The sequence below is a fragment of the Anolis carolinensis genome, unplaced genomic scaffold, assembly GCF_035594765.1.
Source record: "Anolis carolinensis isolate JA03-04 unplaced genomic scaffold, rAnoCar3.1.pri scaffold_9, whole genome shotgun sequence".
NCBI lineage: Eukaryota > Metazoa > Chordata > Lepidosauria > Squamata > Dactyloidae > Anolis > Anolis carolinensis.
In genome coordinates, this window is record NW_026943820.1 from 28151571 (window position 1) to 28176243 (window position 24673).

Sequence of the window (24673 nt, forward strand, 5' to 3'; positions counted from 1 at the left end):
AGCGGGGTCCCCAGTGGGAAATGATCCTGCGTGTTTCTCTGTTATTTCAATCTGGCTCTTTCCTTGGAATCATGGCCGATAAACTGGCTTCTTCTGCTCTTTGTTTCTTCTGCAGGTTTTCAGGCCCCCCAACCCTTGGACCATGGCGATCATGAATGTACTGGCAGAGCTGCACCAGGAACATGACTTAAAAGTAAGCTATACTTCACTTCTTTGGGCTCACCATCACTTCCTGTTTTGGAATAAGCATCTTGTAATGTATTTGGTTGTAGGAAGTTTTAGCCAAGTTAATGAAACTGCTTAAACACTGGTCTTGCTTCCACTTGTTCTAGACTTGTCTTTTCAATTCGTAGCATTTTTATTTGGGATTTGGGGTGGAAGATGAAACAGAGAGAGGAGAATGTTTCGCTGTCCATTGAGGTTGAAATAGGTACATGATTAAACCTGAAACAATTTGACTGTTATGCAGCTGAATCTGAAGTTTGAGATCGAAGTGCTCTGCAAAAACCTGGCCCTCGACATCAACGAACTGAAGCCAGGGAACCTCCTGAAAGACAAGGACCGCTTGAAGGCCCTGGAGGAGCAGCTCTCAGCCCCAAAGAAAGACGTGAAGCAGCCGGAAGAGCTGCCGCCCATCGTCACCACCAGTAAGCGGCCCAGGTCCCTTTTACTTTAGGCCTCTGTCTGCATTTTCATGTGGCTCAGACAGCGTTTGCATTAATTTGTCAATATTCAGAATTTTAAATTCTTATTTAGAGCAGGCACAGGCAATCTTCGGCCCTCCCTCCAGCTGTTTTGGACTTCAACTCCCATAATTCCTAACAGACGGTAGGCTGTTAGGAATTGTGGAAGTCCAAAACACCTGGAGGGCTGAAGTTTGCCCAGGCCTGATTTAGAGTACATGATTTAGAGATTTGGCTGCCAGAGGAGACAAGACATTTAGTCAGTCCCTGATAAAATCCTCAAGATGGTTTGTAATCCTTAGGTAGAATAAAGAAAACTTGTATTATTTTCCACTTTATTGATCCGAAGTCATGACACACTTTGGCCAGGTCTGCCATATAAAATCCAGATTATCTTGCTTTGAACTGGATTATACAGCAGTACAGACTCATAATCAAGTTCAAACCAGATAATTTGGATTATCTGCTTTAATAATTTGGATTATATGGCAATGTAGAAGGAATCTACGTGACATGTCGGGCGTCTGTTACGCTATACGATTTTTGTTCCTGGGTTCTAATGGTTCTATCATAAAAATATGGCAAAGGTTATTAAAGACTTTCTCTGTGGGAGGGACATCCTGCAGCATATTTTGATTTAGTTTTTCAATGAGTATCTCATCATCGAGTCTCAACCCATTCAGCCTAGTTTGTGTCATCCACAGAAACCAAGTTTCTGGAGTAGAATAACTATCATAAAAGTAAGAAACGCATAATTAAACAGGAAATAACACTTTAAAACCAGGAACAGAACATGTTTTCAAATTTTGTTACATAGCGTTATTTGCCATTTCAGCTACCAAAAACTCTTTGACACCAGGCTACTGAAGTATTGCACCTCTTAGACAAACACATTTTGTAATATTGAGTGAGTTTCTTGTGTGTGAGAGAGATACTAACAACTATTTTGCTGTTGCTCATGTTCTGTCCAGCAACTTCCACCACGCCAGCCACCAGCACCACTTGCACAGCCACGGTTCCTCCTCAGCCGCAGTACAGCTACCACGACATCAACGTCTACTCGTTGGGAGGCCTTGCGCCGCACATTACACTCAATCCAACTGTAAGTGCTGGGAAAGACAGCCTCTTGTACCTTGGGAAGGGTATGACTGCAGGGATGGCTTGTTTTCGTGCTGCTTCCCATGTTGACGGACGATTTCTTTGGTCTTTGTAGATTCCGCTGTTCCAGACACACCCACAGTTGAAGCAGTGCGTGCGACAGGCCATTGAGCGGGCAGTGCAGGAGCTCGTCCATCCGGTGGTGGACCGCTCCATCAAGATTGCCATGACCACCTGTGAGCAGATCGTGCGCAAAGACTTTGCTCTGGACTCGGAGGAGTCTCGTATGCGGGTGGCAGCCCACCACATGATGCGCAACCTAACGGCTGGCATGGCCATGATCACCTGCAGGGAGCCCTTGCTCATGAGCATCGCCACCAACCTCAAGAACAGCTTTGCCACCGCCCTGCGGGTAAGGAACGCACTTGGAAGGTGTTTGGTGGCACTGCCCTTTTGCTCTTCCGTGTTTAATCTTTATGCTCTGCTCAAGTCAATGTTTTTTGCATTAAGGCTTTTGAAAGGTATTTGAGCATGCATGGACAAACTTCAGTCCTCCAGGTGTTTTGGACATTAACTCCCACAATTCCTAACAGCTTACTGACTGTTAGGAATTGTGGGAGTTGAAGTACAAAACACCTGGAGGGCCAAAGTTTTCTATGTCTGTATTAGAGGGATGATCATAGAATCCTAGAGTTGGAAGAGACCCACAAAAGGGCCACCCAGTCGTTTTCAATTGATGATAATTCTTTGATTATTTAGTTAATTGATATTAATCCCCAATTTGTTGGCCCCTTTCCGTATCTTTTTGATTCTTTTTTAAGTATTTTGTTCCATTAGTCCCTTTCTTCTCTTCCTCAGTTTCAATATCAGTTTAATTATGATTTAGTTGTAAAATGATGCCTGCTTAGTTTCTCTATTTGTAGAGGGACAGGTTCTCACCCGCCCCGCTCCGGACTGAGTTTCTTAAGGGATCTTACATTCATTCAAGCCGCTCTTCGGGGCTAGATTCTTGTTTCTTCTTCGTCTCTTGAGTGGTGGTGGTGGGGGGAGCCGACAGTTGATGCAAGTTACAAGCTTGATTCCCACAGAGCGGTCCACTTTGTTCGCGGTCTCCTGGACCCACTCAATCTCCCTTCATTGGGGGGTGGTCTTTGGGGTCTTTGGGAATGAACCTGCTGAACCCTGCATCATCCCGGTCTCAATCCACCCACTTCCGGTGGGGAATATGGCAACAGGACTACCTCCCTGAGAGCTTGTTCTGGGAAGGAACCACGTTGAGCGGTTGGAGAGTTCCACTGTTAAATAACTCTTTTTATGGTTAATAATGATATTCCTAAGGTTCAGGTGGAATCTTCTTCCCTGTCATTTGAATCTATTGTTCTGAGTTAAAAAAAAAAAACCAAGCCTCTACCCTCAATGTGGTGTTCTTTCAAATATTTAAACGCAGCTCTCATGTTTCCTCCAGACTGAATGGTCATTTGAATGTCTTGTGTCTACGAAAACCCTCTGGGAGCTATTTCTGATTTAAAAAGTGCAAGGTTGCGCCACTAGTTTGTAATGCAAAGCAGTCTTTTCCTTGTTCTGATGCATATGATTTTAATAATAATAATAATAATAAAACTTTATTTATACCCCGCCACCATCTCCCCAATGGGGACTCGGGGCGGCTTACATGGGGCCATGCCCGGGAAAAATACAATATAACACAATATAAAAACAACATATCATAATACAATTACAACAATACAATAAAGAATCATATACAGTACAACACAAAATCCAAAGAGCAGTATAACAGGGCAGGCCGCACTGACACTCAGTTAAAACTCGGGGTGAGAAAAGGATAAGAAAAAGGATAAGAATAAAACCACAGGGAACTAAGGAAAAGATAGCAGACAGTCTAGAGGATAAATAATGGGGGCGTAACAAAAGCATGTAACAGTTACTCTCCGAAAGCACATCGGAAGAGCCATGTTTTAGTTATGTTATATAATTTTTGTCTGACTGTGTTGGTTCAATTTATTGGTGTTAGGTTTATTTTACTGATGTTAGGTTTAACGTGATATTAGGTTTTAATGTTGCTTTCATATGTGGGGTTTTTCTTGGATTTTAGGTCAGTATTTGTCTATTTTTATAAAGGCATTGAATATCTCCCGTTGTATGTTGGAATCAGGGAGATAGGGCGGAAAAGAAATAAAAATTTATTATATTATTATAATTGACAAAGTAAATACCTGTCGAGCTCAATTACTTCATGCTATCTTCATGCCAAAGGGGTTTTCTATAAAAGAAGAGAGACCGGAACCATCCCTTTTCCCCACAGGCAGCTTCCCCGCAGCAGAGGGAGATGATGGAGCAGGCGGCCGCACAGCTGGCTCAGGACAATTGCGAACTGGCCTGTTGCTTCATTCAGAAGACGGCAGTGGAGAAGGCCGGCCCCGAAATGGACAAGAGGCTGGCCACGGTGAGTAGCCCGTGCCCTCCGTGTTTGACAGTCAAGTGCCCTTTGTAGCTCCCAAGCCGTTCACCGTTGCCTCGTCTCTTCTTTGTGGCAGGAATTTGAGCTCAGGAAACACGCACGGCAGGAGGGCCGCCGGTACTGTGACCCAGTGGTGTTGACCTACCAGGCGGAACGGATGCCGGAACAGATCAGGTTAAAGGTGAGGAAATCGGGGGAACTAGGGATGTTGCCAGCCTTCAGAGTTGTATCTCTTCTATGTAATGACATTTCTCTTTGGATTGAAACTCCCCCATTTTAAAGCTGCCAACTTTGCAAACCATATATGTTTATGTACATTAAGATGAGCAAAAGGAGAAATAAAATCGACCCCATTGACTTGAGTCTAATGCACCATCTAATCGAATGTGCACCTTAATTTTAAAAAACCTGGACCCTAAAAATATTTGCTGCCGAATGAAATACATGGAAGCTGTTTACATGGAAAAGTAATGGCGGATTTGAACCACCCAACGACCAAGAGAAATTATAAATGAACAATTAGAAAAAACATATCACAACTATTATATGTGGTGGAAAAAAGTATAGAATAATCAAAAGCAATAGAATGTGACAGCTTTCTAATACTTTTCAAAGTTGACCCAGGTCTGGTATAAATCTATATAGATGATGGTGGGAGCATAGATCTGGGGATTGACAATGTAACAATGCAATTATATTGTGTTAAATGGATTTTTTTAAATCAAAGAACATTAAAAAATACATTGTAAGACGTTCCAGATCTTCTGCCGCTTAGCTTCTTTGGAGGATGCTGGAGTTGATAATTTCCCTGGGAGGTTGAGAGTTCCCTCTCTTTGAAGGACACTTCCCAGGCCAAGTGCTTCTTTATTGTGTAATGTCAAACAAACTGGTTTTGCTGACATTCCTCCATATGTTGCTTTCCAGGTCGGTGGTGTGGACCCAAAGCAGTTGGCTGTATATGAAGAATTTGCACGCAACGTCCCGGGTTTCCTACCAACCAATGATTCAACGCAACCCACAGGCATCCTGGCCCAGCCGATGAAGGTAGGAATCCTGGTGAAAATGTGGGAGCTGTTTGCGGGCCGTGAGACTTCATTCAAATGTAACCAGAGGGTTTCTGGCCATCCTCTGGGGGTTGGTGCTCATCTCCACTTCTAAGCCAAAGAGCTGGCGCTGTCCGTAGACGTCTCCATGGTCATGTGGTCAGCATGAATACTTGAAGCGCCGTTACCTTCCCACCAAAGCGGTACCTATTGATCTACTCACATTTGCATGTTTTCAAACTGCTAAGTTGGCAAAAGCTGGGGTTAACAGTTGAGAGTGCACCCCATCCTGCGAATTCAAACCGCCGACCTTCTGGTCAAGTTCAGCAGCTTAGTGGTTTAACCTGCTGTGCCACCACAGCCCCTATAAAAATATATATGTATCAATTGAAATAAAATTAGATAATGACCCTGAAGGAATTATTTAACAATTAATGGATGGTTATCCCATTGTCATGGGTCAAGCTTTTAATGCTTTTGCCTATTTTCAGTATGAGTTGCTGTTCCGCCCCTCTTTGAGCAAAGTAGTTGTTTCATTGGAAAGTGCTTTTAAAGGGTTTTTAATAGTAATGTTGACAGAGTCAAATAATAGTCTAATGAAGGGGATTTTAAAAATAAAATGGGAAAATACAAAGGTTTTTAAAGAAAATTTATATTGAAATGGTATATGTTTGAATATGTTTTAATAGTTTTTAACTGTAATTTTTAAATACTGTTTATATTTAATCCCGTTCTAATGTTTGCATATTTGTATATTTTAAATTGTATGCTGATGTTTTTGTGATGCTTTTGAGTCTCCTCTGGGAAAGATAAAGCAGGGTATAAATAAATATTAATAATAATAATAATAATATAGGACACAAGCCAACTCTCATGTATGATTAAAGGGATATGCCCGATGTGTTGGCATTGTGAAACAAATAAAGGATGGTCTGCCCATAAGTGGTGGGATGTTCTAAAAGTAAAAAATATGGAAAAAATAGTGGAAAAAAACTATTTAAAATACTGCTCCAAGTGCTCCAAGAATTGGACTGTTAATTGGAGCATTAGGGAATAAATAATAAGATTAATACAAAAGAACAAGAACTGTTTAAAATCATGATTCTAGGAGGACAAGCAGCGATAGCATGTGGATGGAAAGATGAAAAAAATGGACTATGGCAAATTGGAACAACTCTATTTACGATCAGGAGTACCAATCTGAAAATCATAGCATATGTAATCTGGGAAGATACACAGGAGGATAAAACAGAAGAATTTTTAAAATAAATGGATGAGCCATATGGAATGGATAGAAAGGGGTGAAGCCAATGTGACTATTGTACAGAAGCTTAAGAAAATTGTGTGCATGGTTAAGGATAATAGAGAAAATATATGTGTTCGTAAGTTTAAATAAGATGATGAAAGACTGAAATAATAATAAAGGCAAGAGAAAAGGGCTGAAGTGTGTCCACACTGACCTGTTGTGCCTCATTTCTTCCTTTTTCCCGCCAGCAAGCCTGGGCGACGGATGACGTGGCGCAGATTTACGACAAGTGCATGACGGAGCTGGAGCAGCACCTGCAGTCCATCCCGCACACGCTGGCCATGAACCCCCAGACCCAGGCCCTGCGCAGCCTCCTGGAAGCCGTGGTGGTGGCACGCAACTCCCGGGACGCCATCGCTGCCCTCGGGCTGCTCCAGAAGGTGGGTGGGCAAACCCAAGGGCTTCTGCCAAAGGGACTAGGCCACTCTTGCGGAGCAGCAGTCCCCCTGAAAACAATCCTGTGTGTAATAAGGAAAATGGTAGGGCTTGTAACTATGCCCAAGAGAAGTTTGGTGTCTCCTGCATAGTGGGAGCTATAGCTGTTTGTGGAGGTGGACACCCCAGCCATACAAATACATAAATATTTTCATTTTTATTATGTGAATAGATTATTAATACAGTAGAGTCTCACTAATCTAAGCCTCACTTATCCAAGCCTCTGGATAATCCAAGCCATTTTGTAGTCAATGTTTTCAATATATCGTGATATTTTGGTGCTAAATTCAAAAATACAGTAATTACAACATAACATTACTGCGTATTGAACTACTTTTTCTGTCAAATTTGTTGTATAACATGATGTTTTGGTGCTTAACTTGTAAAATCATAACCTAATTTGATGTTTAATAGGCTTTTCCTTAATCCCTCCTTATTATCCAAGATATTCGGTTATCCAAGCTTCTGCCGGCCCGTTTAGCTTGGATAAGTGAGACTCTACTGTATTAGAACACTTCAAGGGCTGGTCCAGAGAGGAGGGCCAGGTCTAAGGGTTTAAAGCTTCAAGAGAGCACTTGAACTTCTTGGCAGTGAAAGTGACTCAGCAATGGGACCCTGGAGAAGTGATGGGGTCTCTTTCTTTGGAAGTCTTTAAAAAGAGCTCCTTGCCAGGGATGATTTGTGGCTGAATAACCCTCAACAGTGCGTATTGTAGACGAGGATGTTTGTCATGGTAACAAATGTCTTGGTGTGTCCACCAAGAGTGAATGCAAACAGTGAGAGAGGTGGACCTTTTTGTTGTGTTTCCTGCAGGCTGTGGAAGGTTTGTTGGATGCCACCAGCGGCGCTGACGCCGACCTGCTCCTGCGCTACCGCGAGTGCCACTTGCTGGTGCTGAAGGCCTTGCAGGACGGGCGCGCTTATGGGTCTCCGTGGTGCAACAAGCAGATCACAAGGTCAGTCATGGGCAAAGGACGCAGCTTTAAGGGACATCTAGGCTTTGTTTTGAAATGTTTTCACTTTGGATAATAATAACATGATTTTTCGCCCTCAGTTATCAATGTCATTTTTTAATTGGTTCTATCATAAAAACCATAAAAGTGGTGAAAGTTTATCAAACTGCAAAAACTTTGTTTCTACGGGAGGGACACCCAGAGGAATTTTGCGATCGTTTTTTAATTATAGTCTTTTAATGTGAGCCACTTTGAGTCTCCTTGTGGAGAGAAAAAGTGGGGTAGAAATAAACAGAATAATAATAATAATAATAATAATAATAATAATAATAATAATAATAATAATAATTGCTGACAAGCAAGGCAAGCAGCACATCCTTTTCCCTAAATCTCAATGCTTTGGATACAGAGATTGTAACGAAACTAAATTGTCCTGACAAGAATGGCTCTATCTTCCAGGTGTCTGATTGAGTGTCGAGACGAGTATAAATACAACGTGGAGGCCGTGGAGCTTCTGATCCGCAACCACCTGGTGAACATGCAGCAGTACGACCTTCACTTGGCTCAGGTGAGTCGCTTGTGCCGGCTGCGTCCCTTGCGTCTGTGTGATGTTGGGCGAAGGCCATTCATTCACTTTACCACCTTCTTTACCCGGACAGTCGATGGAGAACGGCCTGAACTACATGGCCGTGGCTTTTGCTATGCAGCTGGTGAAGATCCTGCTGGTAGATGAGAGGACGGTGGCCCACATCACCGAGGCCGACCTCTTCCACACCATCGAGACCCTGATGCGAATTAACGCTCACTCCAGAGGAAATGCTCCGGAGGGGTAAGGCTTCAGCACCAATGGCGGCCTCCAATGCCAAGGCATTTGTTTATTTTTTAAAAGCAGAATTCTTGTGTCCTTCTAACATCTTCCTGCTGTCTCATTCCTTCAGAATTCCTTCAGAATTCTACAAACCCTCCAGTGAATTTCCATGTCAGCTAACTATAGAATATGATCTATTATTATTATTATTATTATTATTATTATTATTATTATTATTATTATTATTATCATGGAGCCCCCGGTGGAGTAGTGGGTTAAAGCCTTGTGACTTGAAGGTTGGGTTGCTGATCTGAAAGCTGCCAGGTTCAAATCCCACCCAGGGAGGGCACGGATGAGCTCCCTCTATTAGCTCCAGCTCCATGCGGGGACATGAGAGAAGCCTCCCACAAGGATGATAAAAACATCCAGGTGTCCCTTGGGCAACGTCCTTGCAGATGGCTAATTCTCTCACACCAGAAGCGACTTGCAGTTTCTCAAGTCGCTCCTGACACGAAAAAAAATTATCATCATCATTGTCATGTTTATTTATATCTTTACTTTTCTCTCCAACAAGGAGACTTAAAGCAGCTTACATTAAAAGCCTTTCTGTACAGTTTATAATCTACAAATATACAAACATTAAAACAAAATTAAATATACAGGAAATAAGATTTTAAAATTTGCAGTGTAAAATCCATAAAAACATAAAGCTATAAATCTCTGCATCCCCTCACATGATCTTAAAAACCTCCTTCTTTAAAAACAAAAATGCAACATGATATTTGTTCCTGGGTTATAATAAATTTCCTTTCCCAATTGGATCTATCATAAAAACATGGAAAAAAATTATTAAATTGTGAAAACTGTTTCAGCAGGAGGGATAGTCTGCTATAGCACATGATGATGATATACAGATGAAATACAGGAACTCCATTTTTTTCACAGTGTTCTCAATGGCAAGACTAATAAAAACTGTTAGGAATTGTGGGGATTGAAGTCCAAAACACCTGGAGGGAAGGCCAAAGTTGGCCCAGGCCTAGTCTAATTGGAAGGAAAAAGATACTAGGGACTCACTGAGCCTCGTCTCCTGCTCCCTTCCAGGCTCCCGCAGCTGATGGAGGTGGTGCGCTCCAACTACGAGGCCATGATTGACCGGGCGCATGGCGGGCCCAACTTCATGATGCACTCGGGCATCTCCCAGGCCTCCGAGTACGACGACCCACCAGGCCTGCGGGAGAAGGCCGAGTACCTCCTGCGGGAGTGGGTCAACCTCTACCACTCGGCCGCCGCCGGGCGCGACAGCACCAAGGCCTTCTCCGCCTTTGTTGGACAGGTAGAGCTTGGGGAGAGAGAGGTGCTTTTCATTCAACGTCATAACTATGCTGTGTGATGATGCTCTGCCATCCAATTGCCGTGCTGCTGTGTGACATTCGTTCCCATAACCTTTTCCTTTTCAGGACAAGTTTTCATTACCCCTCTTGACTCGAGTCTTGTGCACCATCAGATCTGATGCGCACCTTCATTTTCAAAACTCTGAAACAAATCAAAAAAGCACTTGCTGCCAAATGTAACGTGCAGAAGCAAACAATGCACTCTTTGTAATTTGGCCAAAAAAAGTGTGCATTACAGTTGCTGCCTGCCTAGGATTCCGTTAAAAACAAAAATGTTAGAACACCAAAGCTTTTGGTAACTAAAACAGAAAGCCTCGTGGTGCATCTCTGCTGTAGAATGAATGCGCTTTAACTGCCTATGGTATCATGAGGGATGTAGTTTGACAAGACCGTGAGCCTTCTCTGCCTCACCAAACTACAAATTCCAGGATTGCATAGCTCTGAGTTAATGCAATTAAATTAGAGACCAGGTCCCTCAAAGAGGAGCTTCTGAAGCAACTTTTGCTTTGGCTTAGCATTTGGTTCAATGCTGTAGTTTTCCAAGGTCCTGAGCCTCCTTTGCTAAAGAGTGCTGATGCTTCACCAAAGTACAAATCCCATGGTCGCATAGCATTGAGCCACGGCCATTAAATGACGCAGCTTCCCCTTTTGCTTTGGCTCAGCACTAAGATTCCTGTATGATGCAAATCTAATGCACAGCCTTATTTTGGAGAGACCATTTAGCCAAAAAAGGTGAGCATTAGATTTTGGTCAATACAGTATATTTCCTTTTAAAAAATCAAGATGCTTCAAACAGTTGTAAGTGACTAACACTTTTGTCTATCCGTCAGTGTGCCAGGTCCTATTCTATACTATATTAGTATACTAGAAATGCTATGGGATATTACTGAAGTCCCTGTGTGGAGTCCAAGGCTGGGTTTGGGGTGGCTTGCTTGTCTCGATTGAGATCTATTTAATGTTAAATAACTGAAATGAACCTTCATTGTTTTATACATGAGATTTTCTGTCTTGAATAACGGTTGCTTGAATGAAATTAACCTTGTAAGTGCCTAAATATAATCACCTGCTTAATTACTGAAAGAGCAACAAAATAGGTGTATCAAGAATGATCTAGTTTTTTAACTGTCTTTTGAAAGAGGGCCCAAGAACGTGCACACAAATGCACTTTTGACCACTGCAGTGTATAGAGTGAAACTGTATATTTATACTGCTTTGCTGGTATAAGAAGTCCCGATTGGGAAAGACGATGGAGGAGGATGCATGAGGCCCTCTTGAGATCAGCTGAACCTTGTATTTGGGTGTGTGATGCATTGTGTTTTTAAGTCATTATCACATCCTGGTGCATGCCTTTGGTATTGGTTTGGAGTATTAAGAGTGACTTGTGTTTGGAGAAGCACCTGCATCGTGGCCTTGACATAATAGATAGAATAATACAATCCTAAGAGCTGGAAGAGACCCCTAAAGGCCATGTAGTCCAACCCCTTGCTTCCATGTAGGGAATCACCATCCAGTCCCTCCCAACATAATCGTCGAGCCTTTGTTTAAAAACCTCAAAGGAAGGAGCTTCCACCCGACTCCCAAGCAGAGAGTTCCACTGCTGAATATTATTTATTTATTTTATTTATTACAATATTTATATCCCGCCCTTCTCACCCAACAGGGGACTCAGGGCGGCTTCTTCTTATGGTTAGGATGTTCTTTCTAAGGTTTAAGTGGAATCTCCTTCACTATCATTTAAACCCATGGTTCCTTTGAGTCTCCAGAGTAGAAAGCAAGCATGCCCCTCCTTTTCCTTATGACATCTTTTCACATATTTAAACATGGCTCCTATCATGTCTCCTCTCGGCCTTCTCTCCTGATGCTAAGCAGACCCATCTCTTTAAGATATTCCTTAGAGGGACTATTCAGGGTCTCCAGACCTTTGATCCTTTTTGTTGTCCTCTTTCCCAGATGAAGGAGGTTGCAGCTGCTGCTATTATTATTATTATTATTATTATTATTATTATTATTATTATTATTATATTTACTTATACTTCGCTTTTTCTCTCCACAAGGAGACTCAAAGCAACTGACATTAAAAGCATTTCAATACTATTTAGGTTGCTGGCCTGTGCATGCATATTCCGAGTGAAGGAGCCAGTCGTTTTCACTCCCAAAAACCCAAAATATTCTGCCAATACCAGACTCCCCTTATGCAGCCATTTCCAGATCTCACGGTTTTGTAAGGAGGGGCCTTGTTGTTGTTGCCGCGTTTGCCATCTGGTGACGTTGCCTCTGACCCCGGGGTGCTTCCCTCTTTGGTAGATGCACCAGCAGGGCATCCTGAAGACGGACGACCTGATCACACGCTTCTTCCGGCTCTGCACCGAGATGTGCGTGGAGATCAGCTACCGGGCGCAGGCCGAGCAGCAGCACAACCCGGCCGCCAACCCCACCATGATCCGGGCCAAGTGCTACCACAACCTGGACGCCTTTGTGCGCCTCATCGCACTGCTGGTCAAGCACTCCGGGGAGGCCACCAACACCGTCACCAAGATCAACCTCCTCAACAAGGTCAGTGCGGGAGCCCCGGACCCCTTCGTAGTTGGTCAGGCAAGACTGGGAATGGGGTGAACCTTTAGCCTACATGTTATCGGTGAATTATAAGCTGTAGTTAGCTCTGTGTATCTTGTTATGTGCATTTTAATAGTTCACTATATAACAACACATTCTTTGCTCGTTTGCAGGTGCTTGGAATCGTGGTGGGGGTCCTCCTGCAGGACCACGACGTGCGGCAGAGCGAGTTCCAGCAGCTCCCTTACCACCGCATCTTCATCATGCTGCTCTTGGAATTGAACGCCCCCGAACACGTCCTGGAGACCATCAACTTCCAAACACTCACAGCCTTTTGGTGGGTGTTGTTTTAATTCTCTGCTATGCCAGAATGAGATTTTTAGTTCTTCCAATATTGGTATACTCTATTTATTCAAATCTAATGCTAACCTTTTTTGGCAAAATTAGGGTGACGGTTAGATTTGCGTCAATACGATCATCTTAGTGCTGAGCCAAAACAAAGGGGGAGGCTGCTTCAAGAAGCCCCTATTTGAGGGACATAATCTCTCATTTAATGTCCAGGGCTCAATGCTATGTGATACTGGGATTTGTAGTTTGGTGAGGCATCACCATTATTTGATAGAGAAGACTCAATAATTTGTAAAACATGGTTTTATACCAATAAAGCAGGGCAGTTCAAGTGGATTCATTCTACAGCCTAGATAAACCCCAAGGTTTTATTTTCCATTGCTGAAAGCTTTGGTATCCTAACACCTTTGTTTTTAAAGAAGGGATTCTAAGCAGGCAGCCACTGCAATGTGCACCTTTTTTTTTTGGCCAAGTTACAAAGGGTGCACTTTTTGCTGCTGTGCACAATATTCAGCAGTTAATACTTTTTTTTGTTTTCACGCTTTGAAAATTGAGGTGCATATTAGATTTGATGGTGCATTAGACTCTAGGAAATACGATAATTTTAAATACAGTAGAGTCTCGCTTATCCAGCATTCTGTATTATCCAACGCAGTCTGCCTTTTAATACAGTAGTCTCACTTATACAAGCTAAACGGGCTGGCAGAAACTAGGATAAGCGAATATCTTGGATAATAAGGAGGGATTATGGAAAAGCCTATTAAACATCAAATTAGGTTATGAGTTTACAAATTACGATATATTGAAAACATTGACTACAAAAATGGCATGGATAATCCAGAAACTTGGATAAGGGAGGCTTGGATAAGTGGGACTCTACTGTAGTTAATGTTTAATTATTTATATTGGTTTTAACTTGTCACATTTTGTTTCTGTTTTGGGCTTGGCTCCATGTTAGCCACCCCGGGTCCCTTTGGGGAGATGGTGGCGGGATAGAAAAATAAAGTGTTGTTGTTGTTGTTGTTGTTGTCAATGTTTTCCATACATTGCAATGTTTTGGTGCTAAATTTGTAAATACAGTAATTACTACATAACGTCACTGTGTATGGAACTTCTTTTTCTGTCGACTTTTAAGACATGATGTTTTGATGCTTAATTTGTAAAATCATAATGTAATTTGAGGTTTAATAGGTTTTTCCTAATGCCTCCTTATTATCCAACATTTTTGCTTATCCAACGTTCTGCTGGCCCGTTTATGTTGGATAAGCGAGACTCTACTGTATAATTGTGTTAAGTGATCACAGCTCTGTTACTAGAAAGACTATATTATTATTATTATTGTAATTCCAGCAACACGTTCCACATCCTGCGACCGACCAAAGCTCCGGGTTTTGTTTACGCCTGGCTGGAACTGATCTCCCACCGGATATTCATTGCACGGATGCTGGCACACACCCCTCAGCAGAAGGTGGGGCCGCAGTTGGTCTTCCGTCCCTTTAAGATGGGAATAAAAAGGAGACTTCTTGGTTGGCAGGGCTTTGTGCAAATGGAAATGGCTTTTGTGGCTTGTGATGTTTGTTGTGTTGATCCCTCTCTCAAGTAACAGTTTAGCACAGGCCTGATCAGCCAGATGCCTCTTTGCTCCGTTCTCACACTGGCCTTTCTCTCTCCTTGCAGGGCTGGCCTATGTACGCTCAGCTGCTGATCGACCTCTTTAAATACCTGGCTCCTTTCCTGAGGAACGTAGAACTCGCCAAACCTATGCAAATCCTGTACAAGGTAAGTGTGGTGCTGTTTTCTAGGTGGACATTTTTTTTTTAAAGAGAGGGAATTCTATGGCAGAAGGGACTTGATTCCCAGCTCATCCCTGCCTCCAAAATATTAATTATTTTTGAGGCAGCTGACAGTTCTCCTTTAAAAGTATTCCTTGGCTCTCTCAACTCTTGCAGTCCTCATTGCTTTATGTCCCATGAACTCCAAGTAAAATTGGTGAGTGTTATGGCAGCCATCCTCAGAGGTTGTGAGGTATATTGGAAACTAGGCAAATAGGGTTTATATATCTGTGGAGTGTCCAGAGTGGGAGAAAGAACTCTTGTCTGTTGGAGGCAAGCATGAAGGTTGTAATTAATCACCTTGATTAGCATTTGATGACCCTTCAAGCTTCCAAGCCTGGCTGATTCCTGCCCGGGGAAATCCTTTGTTGGGAGGTGTTAGCTGGCCCTGGAATTCCCATTTTCAGAATGTTAGTTTACTGTCCTGATTTTAGAGGGTTTTTTAAAAAAAATACTGGTACTATGTAATAAAATTTGAGAAACTTTCTGTTCCTGGTTTGAAAGTGTTATTTCCTGTGCAGTCCTTACTTTGAAAGTTATTCTTCTCCAGAAATGTTGTTTTTGTGGCTGCCATTTTTAACCTTTGTGCAGACTGCAAAAACAAAGGTTTTGGAGTTTAAGAAAATTTCCTCGTTTTTATTAGAAAACGACATTTATAAACCCAGGAACAAAAATAATGTTACATGGTGTAATAATAATCTCGAAGTCATTTCCGATGCTAAGTGTGACAAAGTCATTGACTGGCGGTCCAGTTTGTTTCTGAGCTGCACTGCAGTCCTCGGTAGACTTCAGACACATGTTCGGATCTCACTGCCTCTATAGTAAGCCTTTGCAAGGATATTGTAATTTTTTTGTAACGTCCTTTTAACTACTTTGCTGCAGTAATGAACTACTAACTACAGTTCATTATCATCCTTCCAGCATGGACTGTGGGGCTCCTTCTTAACACAGTAATCAGGAAATGCTGGATTTTGTAGTGTGCTGCTCACTGTGTGAAGCCACGGCTTGGAAGTTTTTTACCCCGCCTTTCTCACCCGAGGGGACTCAAGGCGGCTTACAAAATTGGCAAAATTCAATGCCCAAAACAAATTCAATAAAAGTCAATAACACAATTAATAATAAAATACAATACATAATAAAAACATTATACAAAGCTTAAAAACATATAAATACGTAAGTCTATTTGTCCAGCACCTTGCACGTAAACTCTTAGTTCAGACCATGTCAAATCATAGTACTTATTAAACATTCATCCAAGTCTCATCCGCGTGTGTATGTGTGTTTTGTAGGGCACGCTCCGTGTGTTGCTTGTGTTGCTCCATGACTTCCCGGAATTCCTCTGCGACTACCATTACGGCTTCTGCGACGTGATCCCCCCCAATTGCATCCAGCTGAGGAACCTGATCCTGAGTGCCTTCCCGCGGAACATGAGGCTCCCAGACCCCTTCACTCCCAACCTGAAGGTCAGCAGGATGCGTGCCAGTGTGTTAGGGGCACCTGCGGGATTCCTCTGCACCCAAATTGTAGCCGTTTTCAGGGATGCAACCTTGCACACACATCTGCCTATGCTTGGGCCAATTTTGTAAATTTGGTTTGTAGCAGCATGCTAAAGCCATAACAGAGAAGTCAGGTGTGCAACCATGGTGCTTGCTTCCTCCTCTGGGTTGGTGAGAGGAGGAATCCATTCAAAAGATGATGGGAGAAACCCAGATTGCGTGAATGAATGGATTTTATTGTTACGGTCACAGACCAGGAGTGTAAAAATTAAAACATTAAAAAAACGTTTTTTTTAAAAAAAGTGTTAACATTATGAACATAAATTCACAACATTAAAAGCAGAAAGTCCATGATACGGAGTTGATCTACACAGATTCATATATGATGCTTATAAAATCTGTGGGTATGGATAATAAAACAAGTAAGTTAAAATTTGTCCGCTAAAATCATCCACAATCTGCCTCCTTATTCTTATCACGGCTGCACAAAATTTATTCACTCTGTAACGATTGATGGATCCTTTGGCAATGCAGAAGAGCCCTGGCAGAAATGAGGAATAGTATCTCAAACATCTTATAGACCAGTGGTTCTCAACCTGTGGGTCCACAGATGTTTCGGCCTTCAACTCCCAGAAATCTTAATAGCTGGTAAACTGGCTGGGATCTCCGGGAGTTGTAGGCCAAAACACCTGGGGACCCACAGGTTGAGAACCACTGGTCTGTAAGATGTTTGAGATAATATTCCTCATATCTGCCAGGGACCTTCTGTACAATGAGAGCAATAAAAACAGATGGAATACCCTTATAGAAGTGGCATTGCCAAAGGACATGCTTGGCAGTTTCCACTCTCTCAATTCCACATAAGCATATGTAAACCTAAGCTGCAGTAATGCTGATGGTAACATTCTGTTCTGGATTTTATGAATTAGTCTCCTGTTTTAATATTGTATGTTTTTCGTATGCTTCTTGCCGATTTTAACGATTGTTTTATTGCTATTGATGTTTTACTGGTATAATTGTTTTATAGTCGTGTTACTGATATTGATTGTTTTATTTTATTTTATTTATTTATTTTTCAAACTTATATGCCGCCACTCCCCTAGGGCTCGGAGCGGCTTACAAGAACCGGCTAAAATCAACAATTTAAAAAACATCTTAAAAACATCTTTTAAAAACATCTTTAAAAACAGGCTAGGCCCCATGTAAGCCGCACCGAGTTCCTTCGGGGAGATGGGGCGGGGTATAAAAATAAAGTTATTATTATTATTATTATTATTATTATTAACATGTTGAATCTGGCCAAGGGAAGGACCTCCTATATTTGGGAATATCTATCTTTGTTATCCTACTGTTTTTTAACTTCTGATGGGAGGAACCCAGATTGCGTGGTTCCCTCCTCTCAAAGCTCTTTTTCCCGTGAGTGTCGCATGTAACCTTTTGGGTCCTTCCTGCCTGTGAAGAATGTGCCCCAAACAGCATTGGGACTCCTCTCTCTTTCTCTGGTGTCTCTCTCTTTGGCAGGTGGACATGTTGAGCGAGATCAACATCGCCCCCCGCATCCTCACCAACTTCACCGGCGTGATGCCTCCGCAGTTCAAGAAGGACCTGGACTCCTATCTCAAGACCCGCTCCCCGGTCACCTTCCTCTCCGACCTGCGCAGCAACCTGCAGGTGAGGCGCTCCTGCGTTTGCAGCCCACCCAGGTGCATTGAGTCAAGGATGTGCCCAGCGCTAGCCCTCCTTGTGTCTGCATTCAGGTCACAGTTAGCACTGTGTGTTGTCGAACAATAATAATATTAACAACAATATTTTTGTACCCTGGCTCCATCTCCCCAAAAAGACTCGGGGTGGCTAACATGGGACCAAGCCCAGGCAAGAAGGCTTGAAACACTGGGGTGTTGTGTGGTTTCCAGGCTGCATGGCCAATGTGTTCTAGCAGCATTTCCTCCTGACGTTTCTCCTGAATCTGTGGCTGGCATCTTCAGAGGATCTGATGGGAGTCAAGCAAGTAGAATTTCTTTCTATACCTTTGGAATGATGTCCACGGTGGGAGGAAAGAACCAGAGGTATATTATATGCTCCACTTGCTTGACACCCATCAGATCCTCTGAAGATGCCAACCACAGATGCAGGCAAAATGAAAAAAGGGTAAAAGGCTGCTAGAACACATTGGCCATGCAGCCCGGAAACCACACAACTGTTGCGAAGTGTGAGGCTCTTTCTGCAAGGAGCGCCTCTCTGGGTAATGCATGGCTGACGGCATGGAAGGTGAAGGGCCTGGGTGCATTGGGCTCCTTGGAAGCAGGTGAGGGGGCTCCCTGTACCTGCTTTTGGGATCCCTCCTTGTTCACACTCGACGTCCTCTTTCAGGTGTCCAATGAGCCCGGCAACCGGTACAACATCCAGCTGATCAACGCGCTGGTGCTGTACGTGGGCACGCAGGCCATTGCCCACATCCACAACAAGGGCAGCACCCCCTCCATGAGCACCATCACCCACTCGGCCCACATGGACATCTTCCAGAACCTGGCGGTGGATCTGGACACGGAAGGTAAAGGCAGGAGGCCCATGGTGTCCCCCACCCAATTATTTCAGCTTTAGACACCCTATTTACTCTAATACCTTTCGTTGGCTAAATTATCTCACCAAAATTAGAGTATGCATTACATTTGCATAATCTGGTCATGTTAGTGCTTAGCCAAAGATGCCCCAAGAATACTAGGAGCTCCTCTTTTAAGGACGTCACTCATTTAATGCTCCAATGTTATGGGAACCTGGGATTTGTCATTTGGTGTAGGCATCAGCATCCTTTGATAGAGGTCCAAGACCTTGTAAAACGACAACTCTCGTGGCTCCATAGGGCAGTTAAAGTGTATTCATGCTACAGCATAGATGCATCCCAAGGCTGCCAAGGAAGCCACGCTGTTGTGAGGCACTATGCATGGCCTCATTTTGGGTAGTACCCACAGCACTGTGGCTAGACGTAATGCCAGTATTGTTAAACATGAGCCAACAATGTGATGCAGTGGCTTAAAAAGCCAATGGGATTTTGGCCTGCGTAAATAGAAATCTAGTGCCTAGATCCAGGAAATTCCACACCTGGAATTACACTGTGTCCAATTCTAGGCACCATAATTGGAGGGAGATATTGACTCTGTGCTGGAATGTGTCCAGAGAGAGACTCCAAGGATCAAGGTCTGGAGAGCAATCCCTATGAGGAGCGGCTTAAGGAGCTGGGCACGTTTAGCCTGCAGAAGAGGAGGCTGAGAGGAGACATGATGAGGGCCAGGGATTGAGGTGTGAGGGGCAGTCATAGAGAGGAGGGATCAAGCTTGTTTTCTGCGGCCCTGGAGACTAGGATGCAATGGAACAATGGCTTCAAACTTCAGGAAAGAGATTCCACCTGAACATTAGGAAGAATTTCTTCACTGTGAGAGTTGTTCAGCAAAACTCTTTCTGCCCTGGAGTGTGGTGGAGACTCCTTTGGAGGCTTAGAAACAGGCTGGATGGCCATCTGTCAGGGGGGGTGTGTTTGAAAGCAATTTTCTTCTTGCAGGCCGATACCTTTTCCTGAACGCCATTGCCAACCAGCTCCGGTACCCCAACAGCCACACGCACTACTTCAGCTGCACCATGCTCTACTTGTTTGCAGAGGCCAACACGGAAGCCATTCAGGAGCAGATCACCAGGTAAGGCACCTGACCGGCTCCGTTTTTCTAGGGATGCAGACAGTCTAAAATTTTCCCCATAGACAGTACTGGGCCAACTTTGGCACTCCCTCCAGGTGTTTTGGAATTGTGTGTGTGTGTGTATGTGACATATATATCTAATATATTATATATAAAAAGGATATATAATAATTACCGTATATACTTGAGTATAAGCCAACCCGAATATAAGCCGAGGCACCTAATTTCACCACAAAAACTGGGAAAACGTATTGACTCAAGTATAAGACGAGGGTGGGAAATGCAGCAGCTACGAGTCAATTTCAAAAATAAAATAGATACAGTAGAGTCTCACTTATCCAAGCCTTGCTTATCCAAGCCTCTGGATAATCCAAGCCATTTTTGTAGTCAATGTTTTCAATATATCGTGATATTTTGGTGCTAAATTTGTAAATACAGTAATTACAACATAACATTACTGTGTATTGAACTACTTTTTCTGTCAAATTTGTTGTATAATATGTTTTGGTGCTTAATTTGTAAAATCATAACCTAATTCTCCTTAATCTTTCCTTATTATCCAGGATATTCGCTTATCCAAGCTTCTGCCGGCCCGTTTAGCTTGGATAAGTGAGACTCTACTGTAGTAGTAAAATTACATTATTTGAGGCATCAGTAGGTTAAATGTTTTGGAATATTTATATAAAACTGTAATTTAAGACTTTAATAAGATAAGACAGTCCAACTCTGAATACCTATATACTCAAGTATAAGCCGTCCAGGATCCTCACACGAGTATAAGCCGAGGGGAGCTTTTTCAGCCCCCAAAAAGGGCTGAAAAACTAGGCTTATACTCGAGTATATACAGTATATAATAATGGGATATGTAATATAATAATGTAATTATTATATTTCCTTTATTTTCTTTTATCTAATTTGTCATCGATCTACTCTAGGGCTTCACACCAATCTACCATTTGTCAAAATAAATGATCCTTTGCTATTCTTTTCCATTTCTGGCCAAATAGCTTAAATTCGGCTAATATATTATATCACAAGGGTTGCATAAAATCTTCTTGGATGGAAAGCTTGTCGCAAGTGAAAGAAAGTTTAAAAATTTATTTATTTATTTATTTATTACAATATTTATATCCCACCCTTCTCACCCAACAGGGGACTCAGGGCGGCTTACAATAAAACGCATATATAAAAAATTATACAGTACAAAATAAATCAGTTAAAAAATTATAACTGATAAAAACACATTATAAAATGTACAGTGTAGATATGTGAGATTAGATTACACATTATAAGATAAAACACATTATAAAATACTAGCTGTGCCCGGCCACGCGTTGCTGTGGCAAAGTGGTGGTGGTATTGGTTAAAAATTGTTGTGTGATTTTTATTTGACGTTATTTGCAATTTTTTATTAATTTTATTGTAAGTTATCTTTTTATTTATTATATTTTATTATTTTCTTGTATTATTTTTAGTTATTTTCTGTTATTATAGTATTTTATTGTATCATTTTTTTTAGTGTTTTTTATTATTTTTTATTGGGTTGCTAGGAGACCAAGTTGGAGGAGCTTAGCCTTCTAACTGGCAGCAATTGGATAAAAGCAATTATTCCTCTCCCTCTAATTAGGACTTTATTTTTCTTTTCTTTTTGTTGTATCCACCTAGAGGCGTGGATGATGGGTTGTGTTGTCAAATTTCGAGGTTGGGGGGCCTGTAGTTTTGTTGCTTTGTGGGTCGCCGTGATGCCATCACCCTTTTATATATATAGATAAGTAAAGGTTGCTTACCTGTAAGGCGGTAGCCCCTCCCACTGGCTATATACCTTCATGGGGAGTGGGCGGGGCTTCCGCCAAAATGTATCTTAGAGCTCTAGAAGATTCCGAACTGACTGCGCAGGCGCAGGGAAATACCATATGTGTGATTTCACAGAGACCACGACGGAGAAAAAGCCTTGCTCTTGAGTGCCCTACATTCCCCGTACTTGGGCTCAATCCTGCCTTTTGAGTTTGGGAAATTTCCCTATCTGTGTTTCTTTTTCCCAGGGTCCTGTTGGAGCGCCTGATTGTGAACAGGCCTCACCCGTGGGGCCTCCTCATCACCTTTATCGAGCTGATTAAAAACCCGGCCTTCAAGTTCTGGAACCACGAGTTCGTCCACTGCGCACCGGAGATTGAAAAGTGAGTTTGTAGATATTTTTTTTCCCAGGCTTTGGTCGTGTGTAAATGGAGAAATCTCGGAGGAAAGGCTGCAAGCATGGGCCAGCTTCAGCCCTTCTTCCTGGCATTTTGGACTTCAACTTCCACCAGTCCTAACAGCCGGTAGGCTGTTAGGACTGGTGGAAGTTGAAGTCCAAAATGCCAGGAAGAAGGGCTGAAGCTGGCCCATGCTTTTTCTCATCCTCCCCCTACAAGTTAGCTGGCATTGCCCCTCCTGAAGTTGCTGCTAACGGTGAGAGAAATAAGGTCAAACATTGTGAAAGCCACCCACTGCATGGCTACCCTGTTTCCCCGAAAATAAGACATCCCCAAAAAATAAGACCTAGTAGAAGTTTTGCTTAATTGCTAAATATAAGGCCTCCCCCGAAAGTAAGACCTAGCAAAGTTTTTGTTTGGAAGCATGCCCACCGAACACAACACCAGAGCATGTAGGATTGGTAAATGTACATACGAGTTATACATGGAAATAATGGTAATAATAAGAAATTCTTGACAGGAGTCACAGTTTGTCTGGTTTGGTTATGTTGGTTTGTGATGAAAACTACTGTACAGTATATATATATACAATATACATACATACATATATATATATATATATATATATACACATATAATTATATATACAGTAGAGTCTCACTTATCCAACACTCGCTTATCCAACGTTCTGCATTATCCAACACATTTTTGTAGTCAATATTTTCAATATATCGTGATATTTTGGTGCTAAATTTATAAATACAATAATTACTACATAGAATTACTACATATTGAACTACTTTTTCTGCCAAATTGTTGTCTAACATGATGTTTTGATGCTTCATTTTGTAAAATCATAACCTAATTTATGTTTAATAGGCTTTTCCTTAATGCCTCCTCATTATCCAACATATTTGCTTATCCAACATTCTGCTGGCCCGTTTATGTTGGATAAGTGAGACTCTACTGTACATACAATATAATTTACAATAATATGTAATAATTATAACATATTGTATATACATATAATATTCATAATATTATATTGTAATATGATATAATACTAATAATACAATATAATATTAATTATATATCATATTTTACATGTAATATTACTAATAATATTACAATATGTTGATACAGTACAATATAGTAATTTGTTACCAGTATTGTACTATACTAATATAATATTGTATGTAAATTTAATTTGTAAGCCGCTCTGAGTCCCCTTCGGGGTGAGAAGGGCGGCATATAAATGTAGCAAATAAATATAAATAAATAAATACAGTATATAATAAATGTTCATTTTTTTTGTTCAACAATAAATGTGAATTCTTCTTCATGGAAAAATAAGACATCCCCTGAAAATAAGACCTAGCACATCTTTGGGAGCAAAAAATAATATAAGACACTGTCTTATTTTCGGGGAAACACGGTATCAGCCTCCTCCCACCAGACTCAAATCAAGGAAGGGCTTCATGATTTCCACTCCTCTTGATGTCCCTCCAGCAACAGCAAGGGTGTCCCTCTGGGCAGCTAAACCTGGCAATTCTAACTGGATGGCCCCCCACGAGGGTCTTCCTTCCTCCTGGGGCAAACCAAGAATGGGCCACTTGGAAGTCCCTGAACAGACTCAGAAGTGGAGTGGGCAGATCTAAAGACAACTTAGAAGCGGAGTGGGCAGATCTAAAGACAACTTAGAAGCGGAGTGGGCAGATCTAAAGACAACTTGGCGAGGTGGCCCTACCTGGAGGAATCCTCCACCTTGTGTGACTGTGGAGCTGAACAAACAACTCAGCACATGTCTGCTTGCCCACAATGCCCTGCCTCATGTACGGAGGAGGAGTTGTTTAAAGCTACAGACAATGCGGTTGCTGTTGCCCGCTTTTGGTCCAAAACTATTTAGTAACTTTTTTGTTACTCCCCCCATCATCTATCCTCCAGACTGTTTGCTATCTTATGTCTCTGCTCCCCGTGGTTTTATTCTTATCTTTTTCTCACCCCAAGTTTTAACTGAGTGTTCATGTGGCCCGCCCTGTTATATTGCTTTTTTGATTTTGTGTTGTACTGTACATGATTATTTTGTATTGTTGTCATTGTATTATGATATGTTGTTTTATATTTTGCTATATTGTATTGTTCTGGGCATGGCCCCATGTAAACCGCCCCGAGTCCCCGTTGGGGAGATGGTGGCGGGGTATAAATAAAGTTTTATTATTACAGTAGAGTCTCACTAATCCAAGCCTCACTTATCCAAGCCTCTGGATAATCCAAGCCATTTTTGTAGTCAATGTTTCCAATATATCGTGATATTTTGGTGCTAAATTCGTAAATACAGTAATTACAACATAACATTACTGCGCATTG

General features: G+C 42.1%; 1 protein-coding gene across 9 annotated transcripts in view; it reads left to right on the plus strand.

Annotated features, from left to right (window-relative positions):
* cnot1 (CCR4-NOT transcription complex subunit 1) overlaps nt 1-24673 on the plus strand; it is a 61971-nt gene that overhangs the window by 36045 nt on the left and 1253 nt on the right. For 5 of the 9 annotated variants that reach the window (XM_062961948.1, XM_062961951.1, XM_062961950.1 and 2 more), the window contains 21 exons: nt 116-193; nt 470-647; nt 1655-1785; nt 1897-2193; nt 4105-4245; nt 4337-4441; nt 5185-5304; nt 6798-6989; nt 7858-8000; nt 8457-8565; nt 8657-8826; nt 9907-10159; nt 12501-12749; nt 12923-13086; nt 14448-14565; nt 14775-14876; nt 16219-16392; nt 17947-18096; nt 18796-18976; nt 19982-20114; nt 22157-22291. In XM_062961948.1, coding sequence (XP_062818018.1) covers nt 116-193; nt 470-647; nt 1655-1785; nt 1897-2193; nt 4105-4245; nt 4337-4441; nt 5185-5304; nt 6798-6989; nt 7858-8000; nt 8457-8565; nt 8657-8826; nt 9907-10159; nt 12501-12749; nt 12923-13086; nt 14448-14565; nt 14775-14876; nt 16219-16392; nt 17947-18096; nt 18796-18976; nt 19982-20114; nt 22157-22291 — 3323 coding nt within the window. The remainder of the gene's footprint in view (nt 1-115; nt 194-469; nt 648-1654; nt 1786-1896; nt 2194-4104; nt 4246-4336; nt 4442-5184; nt 5305-6797; nt 6990-7857; nt 8001-8456; nt 8566-8656; nt 8827-9906; nt 10160-12500; nt 12750-12922; nt 13087-14447; nt 14566-14774; nt 14877-16218; nt 16393-17946; nt 18097-18795; nt 18977-19981; nt 20115-22156; nt 22292-24673) is intronic. The other 4 variants (XM_062961954.1, XM_062961956.1, XM_062961955.1 and 1 more) reach the window with 1 other exon arrangement.